The sequence below is a fragment of the Pygocentrus nattereri genome, chromosome 11, assembly GCF_015220715.1.
Source record: "Pygocentrus nattereri isolate fPygNat1 chromosome 11, fPygNat1.pri, whole genome shotgun sequence".
Lineage (NCBI taxonomy): Eukaryota > Metazoa > Chordata > Actinopteri > Characiformes > Serrasalmidae > Pygocentrus > Pygocentrus nattereri.
This window is the reverse complement of record NC_051221.1, coordinates 5,116,964-5,135,127: the sequence shown is the minus strand read 5'-3', so window position 1 is coordinate 5,135,127 and position 18,164 is coordinate 5,116,964. Positions and strand designations below refer to the sequence as shown.

At 40.4% G+C, this 18,164-nt stretch overlaps 2 protein-coding genes across 4 annotated transcripts in view; both read left to right on the top strand.

The window, feature by feature from the left end:
• The first annotated feature begins 5,568 nt into the window (after positions 1-5,568).
• LOC119264253 (pyroglutamylated RFamide peptide) lies at positions 5,569-7,413 on the top strand. The gene is made up of 2 exons (XM_037542424.1): positions 5,569-5,639; positions 6,360-7,413. The coding sequence occupies exon 2, from the start codon at positions 6,360-6,362 to the stop codon at positions 6,873-6,875; it is 516 nt and encodes a 171-aa protein (XP_037398321.1). The 5' UTR covers positions 5,569-5,639; the 3' UTR covers positions 6,876-7,413.
• Positions 7,414-8,529: 1,116 nt separating this feature from the next.
• LOC108410946 (class I histocompatibility antigen, F10 alpha chain-like) overlaps positions 8,530-18,164 on the top strand; it is a 96,441-nt gene continuing 86,806 nt past the window's right edge. For 2 of the 3 annotated variants that reach the window (XM_017682284.2, XM_017682283.2), the window contains exons 1-6: positions 8,530-8,658; positions 12,432-12,704; positions 12,833-13,120; positions 13,745-14,029; positions 14,798-14,911; positions 17,494-17,760. In XM_017682284.2, the coding sequence (XP_017537773.2) occupies positions 8,598-8,658; positions 12,432-12,704; positions 12,833-13,120; positions 13,745-14,029; positions 14,798-14,911; positions 17,494-17,760 (1,288 nt within the window). In that variant the 5' untranslated portion in view covers positions 8,530-8,597. The remainder of the gene's footprint in view (positions 8,659-12,431; positions 12,705-12,832; positions 13,121-13,744; positions 14,030-14,797; positions 14,912-17,493; positions 17,761-18,164) is intronic. The other variant, XM_037542417.1, reaches the window with a different exon arrangement.

Sequence of the window (18,164 nt, the reverse complement as noted above, 5' to 3'; positions counted from 1 at the left end):
CTTATTGTTTTATAAAATAGTGAGAACATAAAACTTGATAAAATACACGTATTTTAAGTTCTAAAGAAAAAATCAACTCCACCAAGAAATGTAGTTTGGTTATCATATGCTACTATTGCCGTCGCTTTTTTGCAGTTTCCTGTAATGCGTTAAGATCAAGCTAATGATGCCTCACATTCCTCTTCCCTCACTGCCCTGCTACAAAAAGACCAGCATAGATTAGCATAGCTAATAACCAGCTAAACCACCATATGTTGTGTTTTAGATGCTAGTATGCTAGCCAACCAGCATGACCATGCAAGTAAAAACCAGCATAGGCCAGCATTACACTGGCCTGTTTTTTGTCAGCAGGGTCGGCTTAATGCCTTAGAAGTTGAGCCAGTTTATTTGCCAGCCCCTCAGTTAGCCCCTCAGTAACAAAACATGGTTCCTACTTCATCTGCCAGTATACTTTCTGGTCCCTGTGAGCAGCATAACAGTCCATTCACACAATTCAGTCAAGGTGCAAAATACAGGGGGTCCTGGGTGGTCTGGGACCTCCTAATTAACCTCTTGAATGTCTCAAAATCAAAATTAGCTGAAAATGAACCTATTACATGGTGCTGTCTGGGGAAAAATAGATACTCAATAGTAACCCACAATCACCAAGCTTATGTCTTTTTAAAATGTAGCACTGGTCTGCCTCAGGGTGGCACTGCAGCAGATTGGTTCACCCAGTTGGTCCTTCATAGTTGAGCAACTGTAACTATGCCTGGGATACCTCTGAAAGCAAATGTGTAAATTAGAAAACTTGCCCAGAGAGAGCCATGCCAAAGAGCATTGCCAAAGAGAAATTGTTAAACTAAACATGTGCTACTATCACTGTCACTGCATCAGTGCCACTGTAACAAGTATGTTAGTTGCCAGCCAACACCGGAGTCACCAGCCAGCATGGGACCCCAAATACCAGGGGGCATTGCGCACAATGGAGGCCGTCAAAGGTGCGCATATATCCTACATTTGTTTGCCCAGCGCAGTACATAGTGGTAATCTAGCATAAAAAGCTCCAGTGACACTCACCTGCATAGCGAGACGGCTACGAATATGTTCTTCTATGAAAATAATTTAGTTAGCTGAGGTAAAACATAAAAGACCACTCGATTACATTCTTACTGCTTACAACTGAAATGGCGACCATTGACATCCGTTTTTAGACTGATAATTGCTGTAATATTACTTTGTCAGTCATCTGTCCAACAGAACTGTACAACAAATTCAGCAGCGCAAAGGAAGCAGAGAGAGATTTTACTATCCACACTGCCTCAGCCATTCAACAGCAAAGAGAAAGCTTTTAGCCATGTGGGGTTAAATCAGAGCAGGAGCTAAGGCTAGAGCTAACAAGTTTATTGTTAGATGAAAGGCAGTCGTCATCTTCTACACAAGGTACATTGTTTCTCCACAGTGAATGATGTGGGAACCTGTTGTGGTGACAGATCAGATAAATATCTTTTCTAACTTAAGCTATCGCGGTTAGCTTAGCCGCGACACCGTCAGACTTCTCAGTCATGTCTGCGAAACATTAAGGCCCTCATGTTTTGTAGTAACGTTAGTAAAATAAAGTACAATAGTAAGACACTCCAGGCTCTGAGCTGAACCGTCTGCTCCTGCCATGTAACCCTCAATGGCTGTTTTATCTGGTACATCTACTAAACACTGACTAAAAGACCCAGTTGGTCGCTAGGCTAAACAGAAATGTGAAGAGAAAAATATAACAATAGTGCACAACAGTCTTTTAGTATGGTGCCAACTTTTTGGTGTCAAATTTGAACATTTACAGTACTACACACGAGCAGTTCACCCCAAGAGAAACCTGCTTCATTTATTTATTAAATTATTTAATTATGTAAATGTAAAGGCGGTGTGTAGAGCTGTCCTAAGCTTTCGACTGATACGCAAAGTGAAAGAATTTTGCAGTGATTGTTTCCTCATGATAAGGTTTTTCCAGCAGTGCAGTGCTGGAATCTGGGCTCTAGTAAAGGTGTTGAAAGTGTACTGGCTTTGCTCCAACATCTATATCTCAGGCCTACAGCGAGGCCCAGGCTTACACTTCTGACTCAGTCTTTATTGAGTTTCTTACTTTTGCCTGGTTTGCCAGCAGGTCAAAGTTTGCGTCTCTCTCTATCTGTTATCTTGGGGTTTTTATTGTGATTGCAGGATTGTTTCATGAGACTTGTTTGTCACAAACGTCAGTCACTAAAGTCTTAGCCGTGTAAGAATCCCGTCAGACAGGTTTCCGCTCACATAGTCCTGATTCATGGGTACACAGCATGAAGAATATGTTGTGTGTGGTGTAGAGGTAGCGCTAACAGTGTGTTCGTGTGAATGTGTCGTGACTGTGATTTTTTCTGTCAGGTGTTTTCCATTACTGATTTGAATAAACATGGTCTTTTAAACCAGCTCTTCTCTTTATTCAGATTGGATTGTATAAATGGACATTTTTTCAATGAATCTAAAGTAAAACATATATATGTATCTCATTGTTGCCAAGTCAAAGTGTCTCCAGTACCAGAGTGAAATCCTAGCAAAGTCCAGTTCCAGATCCATTAAGTAATATATCAAATCATTATTATACAGCAATATGATCTGTAAACAGCAAAGTGTTATCTCTCTCTTATATGGAGTCAAATATATTTTGGCACCAAGAAAAAGTAGGATATTTTCAGGGTTGTTTTTCTAGATGACTGGTCCTAGACATAAAATATATAGTTAATGACCAATCATCACCTCAGATGGTTGGCTAGCACACCTTTATACAATGCACTGCCAGCAACAGACTATGCTCAAATTCTCTGTTAAAGACTCAAGACTGGAATCAGACTCATACCTCAGAAATATGAGACTCAATCAGGGTCTAACTCAAGACTTGACTCAGACTTACACCTTAGAGACTCAAAACTCAAACTGAAAACCCACATCTCAAGACTGATAATTAAAAACCACAGGCTTGACGCTTAACTCAGACTTTAAAGGCTCGACTCAGATTCACACTCCAAAGACTCAAAACTCAGCATGAACTCAAAACTCAACTCGACTTGGATTCAGAAACCAGAGACTGAAGGCTTGACTTGAGACTGGACTCGAACACACACCTCAGAGAATGAAGTCTTGACTCAGGCACACACGTCGGGGACTCAAGACTGGACTTGGACACACACCTCAGAGAATTGAGACTCAGAATCACTCCTCAGAGACTCAAGACTGGGCATAGACACACACCTCAGAGACTCAAGACTGGACTCAGACTTCTCGCACAGAGACTTGAGACTCGGACTCTCAAGTCAGAGACTCAGGACTCGACTTGGACTCTCACCTCAGATACTTGAGACCAGACTCTGACTTTTAGCTCAGAGACTCAAGACTTGACTCAGACTTCTATCTCAGAGACTAGAGACTCAGGCTTTCACCTCAGAGACTCAGGATTCGACTTGGACTCTCACCGTAGAGGCTCAAGACTCCACTTTGATTCATACCTTAGAGACTCAAGACTCAACTTAGATTTTCACTTCAGACACTCAGGACTTGACTTGGACTTTCACCTCAGAGACTTAAGATCCGACTCTGAGTTTTTGCTCAGAGACTCAACACTCGAGTCAGACTTTTTCTCTGAGACTCATGACCCTATTTATACCCTTATCTCAGAAACTTGATACTTGCCTTGGACTCCTCACCTCAGAGACTCGAGACTCTATTTGGACTCTTACCTCAGAGATTTGAGACTCAACTCAGACTCTCAGCTCAGAGATTCGAGAACTGACTTGAACTCTCATCCAAGATACTCAAGACTTGAGTTAGACTTTCACCTCGGAGACCTGAGAGCTGAGACCTGACTCTGACTTTTATTTCAGAGACTCGACTCAGACTTGACTTGGACATGCACTAAGCAACTTTCGTTTGTTATAGTGTTTCACTGGTGGGGCAGGACATTGAGGGTTAAACTGTGATCTTATATTCTGAGCAACTTTTGTAACCATATCAACAGGCTGGGACTTTTCTGTTGGTCTTTGCACTGTCATAACAATGTTAATGATCTCTCAATGCACTTCTGAATGTCTCTGGTTTCCTCACACAAAATATGTGTGGAGTTTCACTTTGTGAGCAAATTTTACACTCTTTTGTTTTCCAGTTGTACTTTGAAGACTATTGTGTTTGATATAAGAAACTTATTGCAGATTAGAACGTTTTTTACTTACTTTGCAAAGCCTAAACACCATCGAGAGAGATTAGTCTGTGTGTACTGCACTTCTACCTCTGAGTCCCCACAATCCTTACATTTATGTTGAATGTAAATAAGTTCATGTTCACTGTAGACACAAGCAAGGTTACAGTAAACAGGAACATTATCCCACTAAGTATAAGGTGCAAACAGGAAATATCCAACATGTAGGGCAATAAACTTCAAAGTTACAAAGAACACATTCGATAGAGTATTTTATACTGTGGGGGCGGCACGGTGGCGTGGTGGGTAGCGCTCTCGCCTCACAGCGAGGAGGGCCTGGGTTCGATTCCCCGGCCGGGCGGCCAGGGTCCTCTCTGTGTGGAGTTTGCATGTTCTCCCCGTGTCTGCGTGGGTTTCCTCCGGGTTCTCCGGTTTCCTCCCACAGTCCAAAGACATGCAGTCAGGCTAATTGGACATGCTAAATTGCCCCTAGGTGTGAGTGACTGTCTGTGTCTGTCTGTCTGCCCTGCGATGGACTGGCGACCTGTCCAGGGTGTATCCTGCCTTTCGCCCGAAGACTGCTGGGATAGGCTCCAGCATCCCCCCGCGACCCTGACGGGGAAGCGGCTTAGAAAATGGATGGATGGATGGATGGATTTTATACTGTCATTTTTTATATAAATTTACATTATTGCAATAAACGTTGACGGCTTTTAAGGTAAAATTCGCATCTGTACTTTTTGTTTGTAAACATTTAACACGGTATGCTTGAACTATCCCCTTTATAATTGGAAATTAATTATTAACTATGACTATATATAATTAACTATAAGAATAAACAGGATCACACTGAAACAGAAAGTATGTAAGGCTGGCCTAACTTTGGTGAGAAGTTAAATGACTAGAAAACTTTCAAAAAATCCAAATTATTCTATTTTTTCGTTCAGGTTGCACTGAACTGTTTAAACTAAGATCGTGGTCTCATGACGTCAGTGAGTACAATTGATCAGGTTTTGGAACTCACATTTCTAGGAATACGCCGTATTCAAGGAATAGTATCTTCCTCCTCAGACCGGACGATGTGGCCTAATGATATAAACCTAACTGTGTAATTGAGGAGGCTACAAAAGGATTCTTCTGGATGTTTCTTTGAGTTCCTGGTGAGGTGAATCAATTCAGATGGAACTTGTCATTTCTGGCCATTCTTAATGAACAGACAGTCATTCACCAGAGTAATTGACCACTTCAGGTCTGCCACTTAGGCAAGCAGTGTTTCCAGGCTCAAGGAATGTTGAAGACATCACAGCGTCCAGTTTCTGCGTCAGGAACCTTCTAACCAATTGCAGCAGTTTCTTACAGACTCTGACGGCAGGCTGGGGTGCCCCATGTTCGTATTTAAGGAGAAGGAGGGTAGGTGTGTAAAAGACTCACAGCATTCTATAAGGTAAAGCATGAATTTAATTCCTCTCGTAGCCGAGGTTCGCTTTTGGATTTTAACTGTTTAACAGAAGACCTTTTTCAGAATGACTTTCAATGGCAGGTGCATGTAGCTTTAGGAGTCTAGCCCAAGGACTCTAACTGGTATAGCAGTGATGCTGTCTGGAATGGGAACTGAGCTTTTTTGAGCCTCTAGCTGGGGATCAATGGTTTTATCGACAATGTTACAGGTTTTCTCTGCTTCAGTACATCTACTTCAATGCAGGAAGAGCTTGTTAATTAGCTCTGTCTGGTTTGTTAGAAAAGGGAAAATGTTTAGAGATGCAGGACAGGGGTACTCCTGGACAAGAACCACGGCTAGGAACCAATGGACTATGCTAATCAAACTGCTAGCATGAATTTCTCTCATTTGAGACGAGGAACCTTCCTCCTTAACAGAACTTGTTAGTCAGTTGATTAGTTGAAATCATCAAAATATGTGTGGCTTAATGGGCTGAGAACCAATGTACTATGCTACTGAAAGAGCTAGCATGAATGTCTTGAATGTCTTCCGTTTTCTAATGGATATTGTCCATAAAACCGCTTTTTAGGGGCTCGTTATGTAGTGAATAGGTGGTTGTTTTGAGCAGGGAAAAGACTAAAATTAGGGAACCACTACATGTGCTAATCTACTGTGCTCTGCTACTATGAATGTATCTGAAATTAGCTTTTTCTCTCTTTTCTGCAGATGAAGCTCCAATTGTTCCACATCTGCTCGTCCCTCTCTGCCCCCGTCCTGCTCTCATTGGCACTGCTGCTCTTGCCTCCAGGGGGCCTAAGTATTCCCCACCATCCGGCTGCCTACCTACCTGCGCTCGATGGCCCAGATTGGGAGGCGGCTCTGCTGAGGCTCCAGGCCTGGCTAGGAGGGGCCCCGGGGGCTGGGGAGGCACAGCCCTGGGCTCTGATTGGGGAGCTGGGACCTGAGGAGCTTCTCGCCAGGCTGCAGGGTGTGGAGAACCAGCTGGGATGGGCATCGCCCCCCACAGGCGGGGTGCTGAGGGGCCAGAGAGAAGAACTGAGCCGGAGACCCCTGGGAACCTTCCCCCAAAATCAAATGGAAATGGTGCACTACCACCAGCGAGGCAGGGATGAGGATGAAGGAAGTGAGAAGAGGAACGAGGCACTGATGTCCATCGCAGGAGGCCTTCAGGCTTTCAACAGACAGAAAGGAGGATTTGGGTTCCGCTTTGGCAGGAAGTGATGTGGAGAGGGGGCGGGGCAGAGGCCGCACCGAAAAAACACTGCATTGAATTTACATGGTTCAAGTTTAAGCATCATTCACACATGAACAGAGTGACGTTTTTCCAGTCATTGTGTTCATGTGATGTATTTAATGAATGTCGAGATTGTGTGTATTATTCAATCACGTAAACCCAGTGAGTAAGGTTTTTTCGGCATGGCCAAAAGGAGAAAGAGGTGCAAAGAAAAAAGATCAAAGCAGACGACCGTCCGTTGGTCAAATGTCTACAGGATGTATGCTGTGTGCATGTTTGACTGACAGAAAGAGAGTAACACATTTCTGCGTCCTGTCTTCATCGAATCACCGTCACATTCCTGAACCACACCGAACCTTTGTCAGTGTAGCTGTTAGAATGGGTCTCCTCCGCATGTAGCCTATGTAAACTATCTCCTGACCCAGTAAACATGATGTGCTGTTCTGCTGTATAAACACTCACTCTCACTCCCAACTGCCATCACTACTTCAATCCATTTACCATCATTAAAATTTTTAACCACCATCTGCTGTTCCTTCCCTCTTTCCCAGCTCCACACAGAGTTGACGGACAATGGGTGACATTTCTCTGAACGTCTTATTATATTTCCAAGTTGCATTTATTAAAATGACTGATTTCCTTTAAACACATTTCCAAACATGTCCAGGCTTCACCGGCTTCAAACATCTGTAAGAAGCTGCAATTAATTAGCAAGCAGCAGGTCAGTCAGTCGACTAGAAATGTTATGTGCTCCAAATTATTCTAAAACGACAGAGAAAGCTACAATAAACTCATACAGAACAAACTACAAGTAAAATGAACAAGCGCACAATAGAATTAACATCTGGATTGAAGCTGTAATAAAACAATTTCTGCTTAAAATTCCTCCTTTTCAAATGTTGTAAATAGACAACGACAGTATATTAATTATCACTTAATTTCCCAAAGAATTCCCCAAGAATATTGAATAAAACGTCTAAAAATACCGGTTGCTGTGTTGTTTCTAACACCTAAATCTAGGCTGCATTTTAAAAGACTTTTTCTGGGTGTACTTTTCTAACTACTTAGGCCTTACAGGTTTCAAACAGTCAGTGAGAAGCTGCAATCAATCGATCGATCGATCAATCAATCAATCGATCGATATGTAGATGTGTCCAGAATGATGAACAGAGCTGTAGAAGATTCTAAAAAGAGCCCAAATAAAAGGAACACAAAGAACTTCTGCTGAAATTAATGTCACGGATGAAGTTTAATTTTTTGTTTTTCCCAAAATTCTCCGATATTGAATAAACCACCAAAACATTTTGGTGTCTAGTTCATAATATTCAAAGCTACGTTGTGTAAAACATTATTAAATATTAAATAACGGGAAAAGCATAACTTTTTGAACAGTTATTCATGATGTATTTAGTATTTGTTTTGGTTTATTTTGACAGTACTGTAACTTAAATTTACAGACAGACAGAAATCTAGACAAGTGGGCACAGACAGACAAGTCCTGGTTCAACAGCTGCTGTTGTGTTGTCACTGCTTCTAAACTGCTATATTCAGTCTGTCTGTTTACTGATGATGCGTCCAATCTGATTGGTCAGGGATCATGTTTCTCTGAGCTGCACCTGTTTAGCGTGTGTCTCCGCCTCACTGCTCTCAGACTGGCGCAGGTAAGAGGACTGAGAGGACTTAAAGAGCTCTGAGACTATCAACACAAAATGGCCTTAGTGGCCCTCTGCGTTTTGGTGCTGCTCAGTGTCGTTGGGCCAGCGGTCAGCGGTGAGTCCAGCTTTTATTCAGCACAATTATCTCAACATTGAACTTTTTCTGAAACTGAAAGTAACTCAGTGTTTTATACAGTAAACCCTCGGTTCTAGATCTGCTGTTCTAGTGTTAAAGACACTGAACTAACATGGACATTGGCTGCGTTGAATTCACTCTCGCTGTATGTTCTCTGGCTGAAATACACACAGTAGGTGTTAGTTCAACACTGTAACTGGACTGTATACAGTTCGGTCCGTGAGTTCAGCTCTTTATCACGTTCACATTCTTTCAGATCTCCTGAAGACTCAACTTGTTTAACTGGTTTTACTACATAGAAGAACAAAGTGTCTGAAACTAAAGTAGAATGCAAAGATCACACCATAAGCACAGCTGGATAAAGGTTCTGAATTTCATTTAAAGTTGATAAGTGCGGCTCGAAGTTTACAGTCCGAAGTTTACAGTCTAGCTGGTGGGAGACGCACAGGGTGGACTTCTAACTTATTACTCACTACAGACTGTTTAAATGTATAAATCCTGCTGGGTCAAATGTCTTCCTCTTTAATGTTATTTAGTGTTTTACTGAGTGATTTGGTGTAAAAGTAGAGGAGGCAGTGGATAGGGCAAGATGAAGGCAGATGATCCGCTGTGGCGACTCCTAAAGGGAGCAGCCGAAAGAAGAAGAAGAGGAAGAGTGTTTTACTGAGTGAGAATGGATTATAATGGATATTATATGGATCATATAATGGATTTGATCTCTGATCTGTTTGTGAGAGACTGACTGTAAGTGATTTAGAGGCTTGACCATAGATCGGTGATTCACTCTAACAGAAATCCAGCTGGGTTTTAGTTGTAAATCCTAAACTTAGTGTACTTATAAAGCATATTTAATACGACAATAGTTGAGTACGCTGCTGGACATGAATACAAATATATGTTCAAATTCAAGATAAACAGACAAAAAACTACTAATACCATTAAAATAAGCAGAAACGTTGATTAGGAAAATAAAAAATGTAACAGTGAAAGTACAACATAAAAGAAAAAGTGTAAAATGTTGTACTTTGAGGAAACAAAGCGTGAGAAGAGCTGATAAAGGCTGTCGGCGTTACTCATTTAACACTGTAAATGATCTGAACATGAACGTTTTTGTGTAATGGCACAAACAATTACATGAAAACGAAAGAGAGTAACATCCTGCTTGGTGGCATTCTTGCCTCGCCTCTGATAAGACCTACCCAATGACATCTTGGACAAGTTGTCCTCTGCTGGCGCTCCAGATTAACACACTGTAACATACTGATAAATGCAATGTTCAAGGCTTATTATCAATTCTTAATTAGGGGTGTGTGATATGACAAAAATATAATATCATGACACGTCACAGTATTTAATTGTTAGGATGGAACAGCCAAAAATGTAGCTGTGGTGCCAGATTTTAAAAAATGGTCATTATGCTCCGTCCATAATCAAATCTGCAGTTGTGCTTTTCTAAAAGAACCGATGATGTTCACAAAGTTAAGTGATAGTTTTTAATCCCACAAACGGGGAAATTCCACCTCTGCATTTAACCCATCCGTGAAGTGAAACACCACACACACACTAGTGAATACACACACACACTAGGGGTCAGTGAGCACACTTGCCCGGAGCGGTGGGCAGCCCAATCCGCAGCACCCAGGGAGCAATTTGGTGGTTAGGTGTCTTGCTCAAGGACACCTCAGTCACGGACTGTCGGTGCTGGGGATCAAACCAACAACCTTCCAGTCACAGGGCCAGATCCCTAACCTCCAGCCCACGACTGCCCCGAAGTGCTCATAAACAGAACTGTGATATAATTTATATTTTATATTAAAGGTTTTGCTCACTAATATAAAGTTTAATCGACTTTACATGTTTATGTTCCAGTGCACAAAATTGTACATATATAATGGTCTGTTTAATGTGTTTAGAGTTTTTATGTACTGTAGTTTTCATGCTGAGTGAAATCTGTGAAGTTATTGGTGCCTTTTTCTCTGTCTCCTACCAGTGTAACTACCAGTGGTGACTGTTGCTGCCCTGTGATAGTGCAGACTACAGTAGAGTGTTTGATACTGTAGTAAATCACAGTGAAAGTGCTGGCTTCCCTCTTTTTTCTCTGCCTGCTCTGGCTGTTAGTTTAACACTGCAGGTGCTACTTTAGTGCTGGGAGTTTTGCTCCGTTTTGCCTTGATTTGCAGATTCATCCGCTTGTTGTAACAGATTTTGGAACATTTTGCTACAAAGATAAACAAAATGCCATGAATGTGGCTTTTAATTTAAAAGAGCTTTTAATTCATTTGTTTGATTGATTACCTCCTATTTCATGTACAGATTTTTTATTAAGGTAAAATGATTTTCAGCATTTTGGTTTACAAAAGGATTAAGGCCACGTCCACTTATTAAATCCTGTCTATTTCAAAAACAAAAGATTTTTGAAGATTTCTGAAGATGCAAGCCTTAAAAAAAATGCACAAGAGATTATGCCCTGATAAACCCAAGGTTATTTGGAATAAGCATACTGTATGATTGTATGGCCTTTTTAATCATATAGATTTGCTTATTAAATTACTAAACTTGGGTACTGAATTAATATCACAGTCTGCTCCTCTTTTTGAAAACATTTAAACAAAAACACAGTTTCTAGTGGCACCAAGATCATGCGTTAAACATGGGCATTTTTCTGGAGAACCAGAAACGCAAAGAGAAATCGGTCAGTAGGTTCTCTAAAGCCACAGTGGATGGTCAGAATCAGGCCTGTGCACAGGCATTTTAGGGGGCAGGTGCTCATTTAATTTAATTTACTGAATATGACAGACACTTATATCCACAGAAATGATCTATGACTTGGAAATAAAATTAGTCCCGTTGAACTGGATTTAGTGCAACACAGTATGACAAATTTTCAATAGAAGTCATTGTGAAGTCAAATTTTCAATAGAAATCATTGTGTCCAGTTTTTTGATAGTATTTTAAAAATTGTAGCACTCACGGTTCTTTTTTCTCTGTTCCAGCTGATCAGATATCAGTATCAAGACATCTTTTGTATCGTGAAAGTTGTATCGCAATATTATATCTTTGCCATATTGTGCACCTCTATGCCCTAATTAGGATTCAGAGGGACGCAAATGAATTGTTAGACGTCCAGCCGAAAAAACTGTTACAGGCAACTGAAAATAATGAAATAAAGACAATTTTTTAAAATCAGCAATATCCCATTTTGTGGAAAAACTCTTCTTGTGTTTAAGTTGGTGGTCTCTGCAGGAGCTTTCCTGAGCACATTTGTTGCCATTCCTGTAGTTTCATGTCTGAGAGTTTCACGTTAGAGTTACCCAAGAGCAGTGAAGCTCATGAAACTCTAGCCTCCCCTTGTGAAATGGATCTCAAACAATGGCGGAGACCTTATAAAAGACATTTATTACACACGCTGACCAGGAAGACACTGTCAGAGATCAAAAGGGCAAAGGCTCATTGACTTTATATTTATTTTTTGTTTTCTAATCTCTTGTGCTCTGCTGACTTTTCTACTTGAGCCCTGATATTAAACAGACAACCATTGGTGCAGAAATCTTTACACATTTTGATGGTAGAACCTAAATGTTTGCTGATTATGTTAGGACTCTTTATATCTAATACCTTTAAATATATCCAGTTATTTTTCAGTGAATAGATTTTGGGTTTTTTTGGGGTTTTTTGGGGTTTTTTTGCTAAAGTTAATGGGTTTGTCAGTAAGGCCGATGCTAAGTAGCCATTCTCTTCTCTTCTTCCTCCAGATAAACACTCTCTGTACTACATCTACACCGCCCTCAGCAAAGATGTCCAAGTACCAGGGATCTATGAGTTCACAGCACTTGGTCTGCTTGATGACCGAGAGATCGACTACTACAACAGTAAGGAACAGGTGAAGGTTCCTAAGCAGGAGTGGATGAAGGAGAAGATGCAGCCAGATTACTGGGAAAAAGGAACCCAGTCTCGCAAGAGCAAAGAGCAGTGGTTCAAGGTCAACGTGGACATCCTGATGCAGCGAATGAGACACAATCAGACCGGTTAGTGATCCGTCACTCATTTCTCTTAAAAACATATCACAAGTTTCCATCCACTGTATGATCCCTCTGGTTTTGTGCCAGCTAATGTCTTTATCTTCATTGTCTTGCTACATTAACTCAAATTCTAGACCTTCACGTTCTTCAGTGGAGACATGGCTGTGAGATCGATGAAGCAGATGGAAAACCCAAATTTCTGAAAGGCATTGATGAGTACAGCTATGATGGCGATGAGTTCCTCTCTTTTGATGATGATAACATGCGGTGGATCGCTCCAGTTCCAGAAGCTCTGCAAACCAAAAGGAAATGGGACGACGTGCCCATCCTGAACCAGTACACCAAGGGTTACCTGGAGAAAGAATGTGTGGACTGGCTCACCAAATTCATGGAGTATGGAAAAGAATCACTAAGAAAACACTGTGAGTTCCAGAAAATGTTTGAACAAACTACTTGATTTTGGTTTGGATAAGAAAGATCCTTGAACCAGTAGCACAGCCAGAGTTTTTTTTTTTATATTTTAAGGAAGGATCTGAGCACAGGTTTGCAGGTTTGGGGGGGCAGTTAGTAAGAGCATCATGTTCCAGAGTGAACAGGGTCAACAACAACTAGTCTACTGTAGGGTAGCCTTTGTAGATTGAGAGAGAGAGAGAGAGAGAGAGAGAGAGAGCGAGAGAGCATTGAACATTTCAGCATTGAAAAACAATTGGAGAAGAATTTAAAGGATTTTGGCCTGGCTTTTCAGCCACCAAGAAGACCAACAATACAAAATTTCCAGGGCTTTTTGAGATTTTTAGTCATCGGTTTGATGGCTCTGATTCACTCCCCCAGTCTTCAACAAACTACCAAAATACCTACATGCTTTTTTATTTGTTTATAGTGGAAAAGACCCAAGGGCACAATAAAGAGATTTGGGAGAGTCTGGCCTAGGCCTCTCAAGGCCCCCCTGTAGCTATGACTCGGCCTAGTAGATCTTGTACTTTGTGAATAAAAATACAAAGCTGCTAAAAAATGAAGAAATAATTATTTTATTTCCGTCTTTTCAGCCAAACCAGATGTTCATGCATTGTCAAAGAAATCTACAACTAATTCGGACAAGCTGACCCTGACCTGCCTGGCCACGGGCTTCTACCCCAAAGACGTTACACTGTGTGTGAGGAAGTTCAGAACCTCACTGCCTGAACATCTACTAACATCTTCAGGAGTCAGACCCAATGATGATGGAACCTACCAGCTGAGAAAGAGTGTGGACATCCAGGTGGACGAAACTGCAGAATATGACTGTTATGTGAATCACATCACCCTCGCAGAACCAATAATTACAAAATGGGGTAACTGGATTTATGATTCTCATTCTACATTTGGTTTTTTAGTTATCACAATTATTCGCTTAATGTAACTTTTTAAGAAAGCATTTGCTTAAGGGTAAAGAGAGAGTAGACCAAAAATTACCCCATTACCCCCTTGACTACATTAAGCTATTTATGACATGAAATTTGCCTAATTTAATCAATGGATGTGGAATTATTGATAACAAACATTACCTATGGATCCATCCCATATCCTTGTGACTAATTCTATGGAAGAGGAAGATACACCTATGTCCTCGTACAGCAACTTTTCATATAAAGTAAACTTAGATTTGGTCAAAGACTCTAGAATTGGGACAGAGAGAAACCAAATAAAGCACTTCTGTGATAATTCATGGGATCCCGGGTGTGATTCTGTGACTGCAATTTAATGTGATAGAAATTATGCTGTTTGGTCTAATAGGTCTTGGGGCTGTGATGTTTTGAACATGGCAGGCTAGTAAAGATGTATTAGGCTTCCAGGGAAACAAAACAACACAAAAGGCTCATTTGTAAGTTCATGCATCCTTGGAATGAAGCCGCTCTCATTTGGACCTTCTCTGAAGTGCTTGATTTCACAAAATAAGTTTTGAAGCTGTACATTATATGTTCATTATAGATGAGAAGACCATAGATTAGAGTTAGAGTTACATTCCTGCTGTTTCTACAGTTCATTTTTTATTTAATAACTGCTTTTTGCTATTTAAAAAATGTGGCTCAGGTCTTTGTTGATCATTTATGTGTCTACAGAGGGCCCTCCCTCTCAGGGTGGTCTGGGTTTGGCTATTGGAGGAGCACTTGCAGGTGTGATTGTGTTGGCTGTGCTAATTGGAGTCATCTTCTTTATTCTGAAGCGAAGAGTTGGTGAGTATTCATATTCCGAATATTCTGTTCAGATTCAGATTCAGTTCTATGACAGACTTCTATGTCAGATGACCACAGAAAAAAAATCTGTACTTAGACAGTCAGTTCTGACAGCACAGTCTGATTGGTTGAAATGTGTTCTACAGATATCTTCCGATATCTGTGATAGCAGTATTTTATTTTTTTAACTATTTACAGTGGTTGCTAAGTATCGACTGCTTTACAACAAAAGTAGTGACAGTGGAACAAATAAACACACTGGAATTAACCAGAAGTGAAAAGAATGGGCTGTAAATGTTTTACAGACTGACTGAACAAGACAATGAAGTAAATCTAGCACATACTGAAGTACTGAAAAAGCTGAGCTGAACCTGGTGGTCTGTCTGTGACAGTGCGGTAAAGTAGGTTTATATTGAACGTTGAACATGTTTCTTCAATTTCTCATGAAATAAACATCCAAAAGAGATAAAACCTGCATTTTCTCACTCCTGAGAATAAAGCCAACAAAAACAATAAAATATATTTCAGAAGTATCACTTACGAAAGTCCACAAAACTCATTTGGAAATGCAGATAGCTGGTGCAATAGTCAATGACTGACCATATAAAAAAGTACATACATTCGTTTTATTTCTCATGTGTTTCGCTAAAAGAGGGCAAAATCTCACTTGTAATAAACAGTGTGGCTTCTCTTAACTGGCTTTTGTGGTTGAATAAAAAGAATCCACTCTTTTCACTGGATTTTGAACTGTTTAGATGTTCTGGGAATAACTAAGGTGTTTGCCTTTCTGAAACATTGTAGCTTATTTTCTGTCTTCTCCGGAGTTAGAAAATGTAGAATTTATCATTTTTCAATATTTGTTTCATGAGAAATTGAGGAGAGAAAGTTGAATATTCAGCAAAAGACCAATATAAAACCCACTTTACTGTGCGATCCGTTAAAGAAAATGATGGCACTTTTTTTTTTTGCTGAAGCCTGATTTTTAAGCGCATATGAAATAATATTCAGGGATGCATACACTGAAGTAATATTCATTTAGTTTGCAAAACTTTTGCGTAAAAGCAATAACACTCAGCACCAACAGCCACGCCACGTTCAAAGTCACTTAAATATACAGTGTATCACAAAAGTGAGTACAGCCCTCACATTTCTGCAGATATTTAAGTTTATCTTTTCATGGGACAACACTGACAAAATGACAGTTTGACACAATGAAAAGTCGTCTGTGCAGCTTATATAACAGTGTAAATTTATTCTTCCCTCAAAATAACTCGATATACAGCCATTAGTGTCTAAACCACCGGCAACAAAAGTGAGTACACCCCTAAGAGACTACACGCCTAAATGTCCAAATTGAGCACTGCTTGTCATTTTCCCTCCAAAATGTCATGTGACTCATTAGTGTTACTAGGTCTCAGGTGTGCATAGGGAGCAGGTGTGCTCAAACCTGTAGTACAGCTCTCACACTCTCTCATACTGGTCACTGAAAGTTCCAACATGGCACCTCATGGCAAAGAACTCTCTGAGGATCTTAAAAGACGAATTGTTGCGCCTCATGAAGATGGCCAAGGCAGTTCCCAGGTGGCTACTAGGGTGTTGCCAAACAGTTACTATGGCATTTTTTTGTGGTTGCCAAAGTGTTGATATGTGATACCTCTAGTAAAAGCTGTATACAAGCCCACCATTCCGGATCAGACCAAACATTCTGGAGTTAGTGTCAATATCTTGAAAACTGTGGGATGAGTAAGCAGACAAAAATAGTAGCAGTAAGAAAAATACACCGTTGTGAAGTTCTCTGTTTTACATCTTTTAAAAGTCATTGAAGGAGCTTTCTCTGAAGCATTTGCTAGCTTTTAACTGAGAGATCATCTCGAGATTGTCGAAGCCTTTGTTTCCTGTAGGATTGCAAAAGAAGTGTTTTGCTGATTTTCTAAGTGAAAATAAGTGAGCAATCCTTACATCCTTCACAGAGAACAGAGGATTTTTAATGTATTCTTCAACAACAGGGCCCAGACTTTTGCATACAACTGTATGAATATTGTTGTTGTCAGAGAGCAAAGCCTTGTCTTGACAATTTAAAAATGGCATCAATGATAATTACGGAATTTTCTAAGGTGACCTACGGCTGACAGTTGAGATCATTAAAATACATTAAAACGGAGATGGTGGAAATAACAAAGCCAGTTAAAAGGAAAAAGAATATAACACATAAAAAAGTGTATGTGTATTAATGTAGGAGTGCAGTACAGTAAGCAGCTGTTGCTGTTTTTCTCCACTTATGTATCTGTGGCATTTTCGTTTTCATATTTCAGCGAGACGTTTATGTTCAGGTTTATTTTTCATCATGTTTTTATATTTGCAAATCAGCAGAAATCATGTCTCTGCCAAAGATTATAACACTGAGATTACTGTAACTGGTAGTATTTCATAAAGCAGGATTTTTCAGCTGTATAAGTGCAGCTAAAAATCTAGGCTGTACATCATGAATGCACCTTTTCTCCTTTACTATCAGACGTTTTCCTCTCTCTCCAGCTTCTCAACAGCAGCTATAACTGCATCTACATGTGTTTCTTCTTTCTCAGCGTTCACGGACCCCAAAAACCTCACAGTTCTGGAGATCAGCACAACATCTGTTAAGGTCCAGTGGGAGAAAGCACTGGGGGGGATCGACAGATACATCCTTATGGTTTCACCGATTCCGGCAAATGGAGCACGTCAGATCATAGTGCCATCTGATCAAGACTCAGCTGAAATTAACCATCTGAACCCTGGTTGTTTGTACAACATCTCTGTGGTTGCGAAAAAAGGCAGTAAACAGAGCCAACCAGCAACTGTGCAGGCGACTACTGGTGAGTCTTTATAGGAACTTTTAAGGATATTTAAGGATAGTGAGGGATTGATTGTCCACTGCATTTTCCAAAAGTCACATATCGAGAATACCGTCAGAATAGACTGTAAATAGAATAGGTTTAAAACAGTCCAGCTGGATGCAGAGCCGAGCCTCTTGCCTTCACTAGGTGTAAATAAATAATAACACGTCCTCTACAGAGAACAAACTTCAACATAGCACTTTTCTGCATGTCTTAGTGTGCAATTCCTATTTATTTGTCGAGTGTAGTATAAATGTAAAAAATGAAACATTAAATATAAAATGGGCCATAACTTTTGCACGGGCCACATTTTGTGTTTCATCTGTTTCACAATGTTTTTCATTTAGCAAACATAAAGTGAAGGTGTGGGCAGTAGTGTGTTG

Excerpts from the sequence above, each read along its gene's own strand:
- LOC119264253 (XM_037542424.1), top strand. The coding sequence starts at position 6,360 with ATGAAGCTCCAATTGTTCCACATCTGCTCGTCCCTCTCTGCCCCCGTC.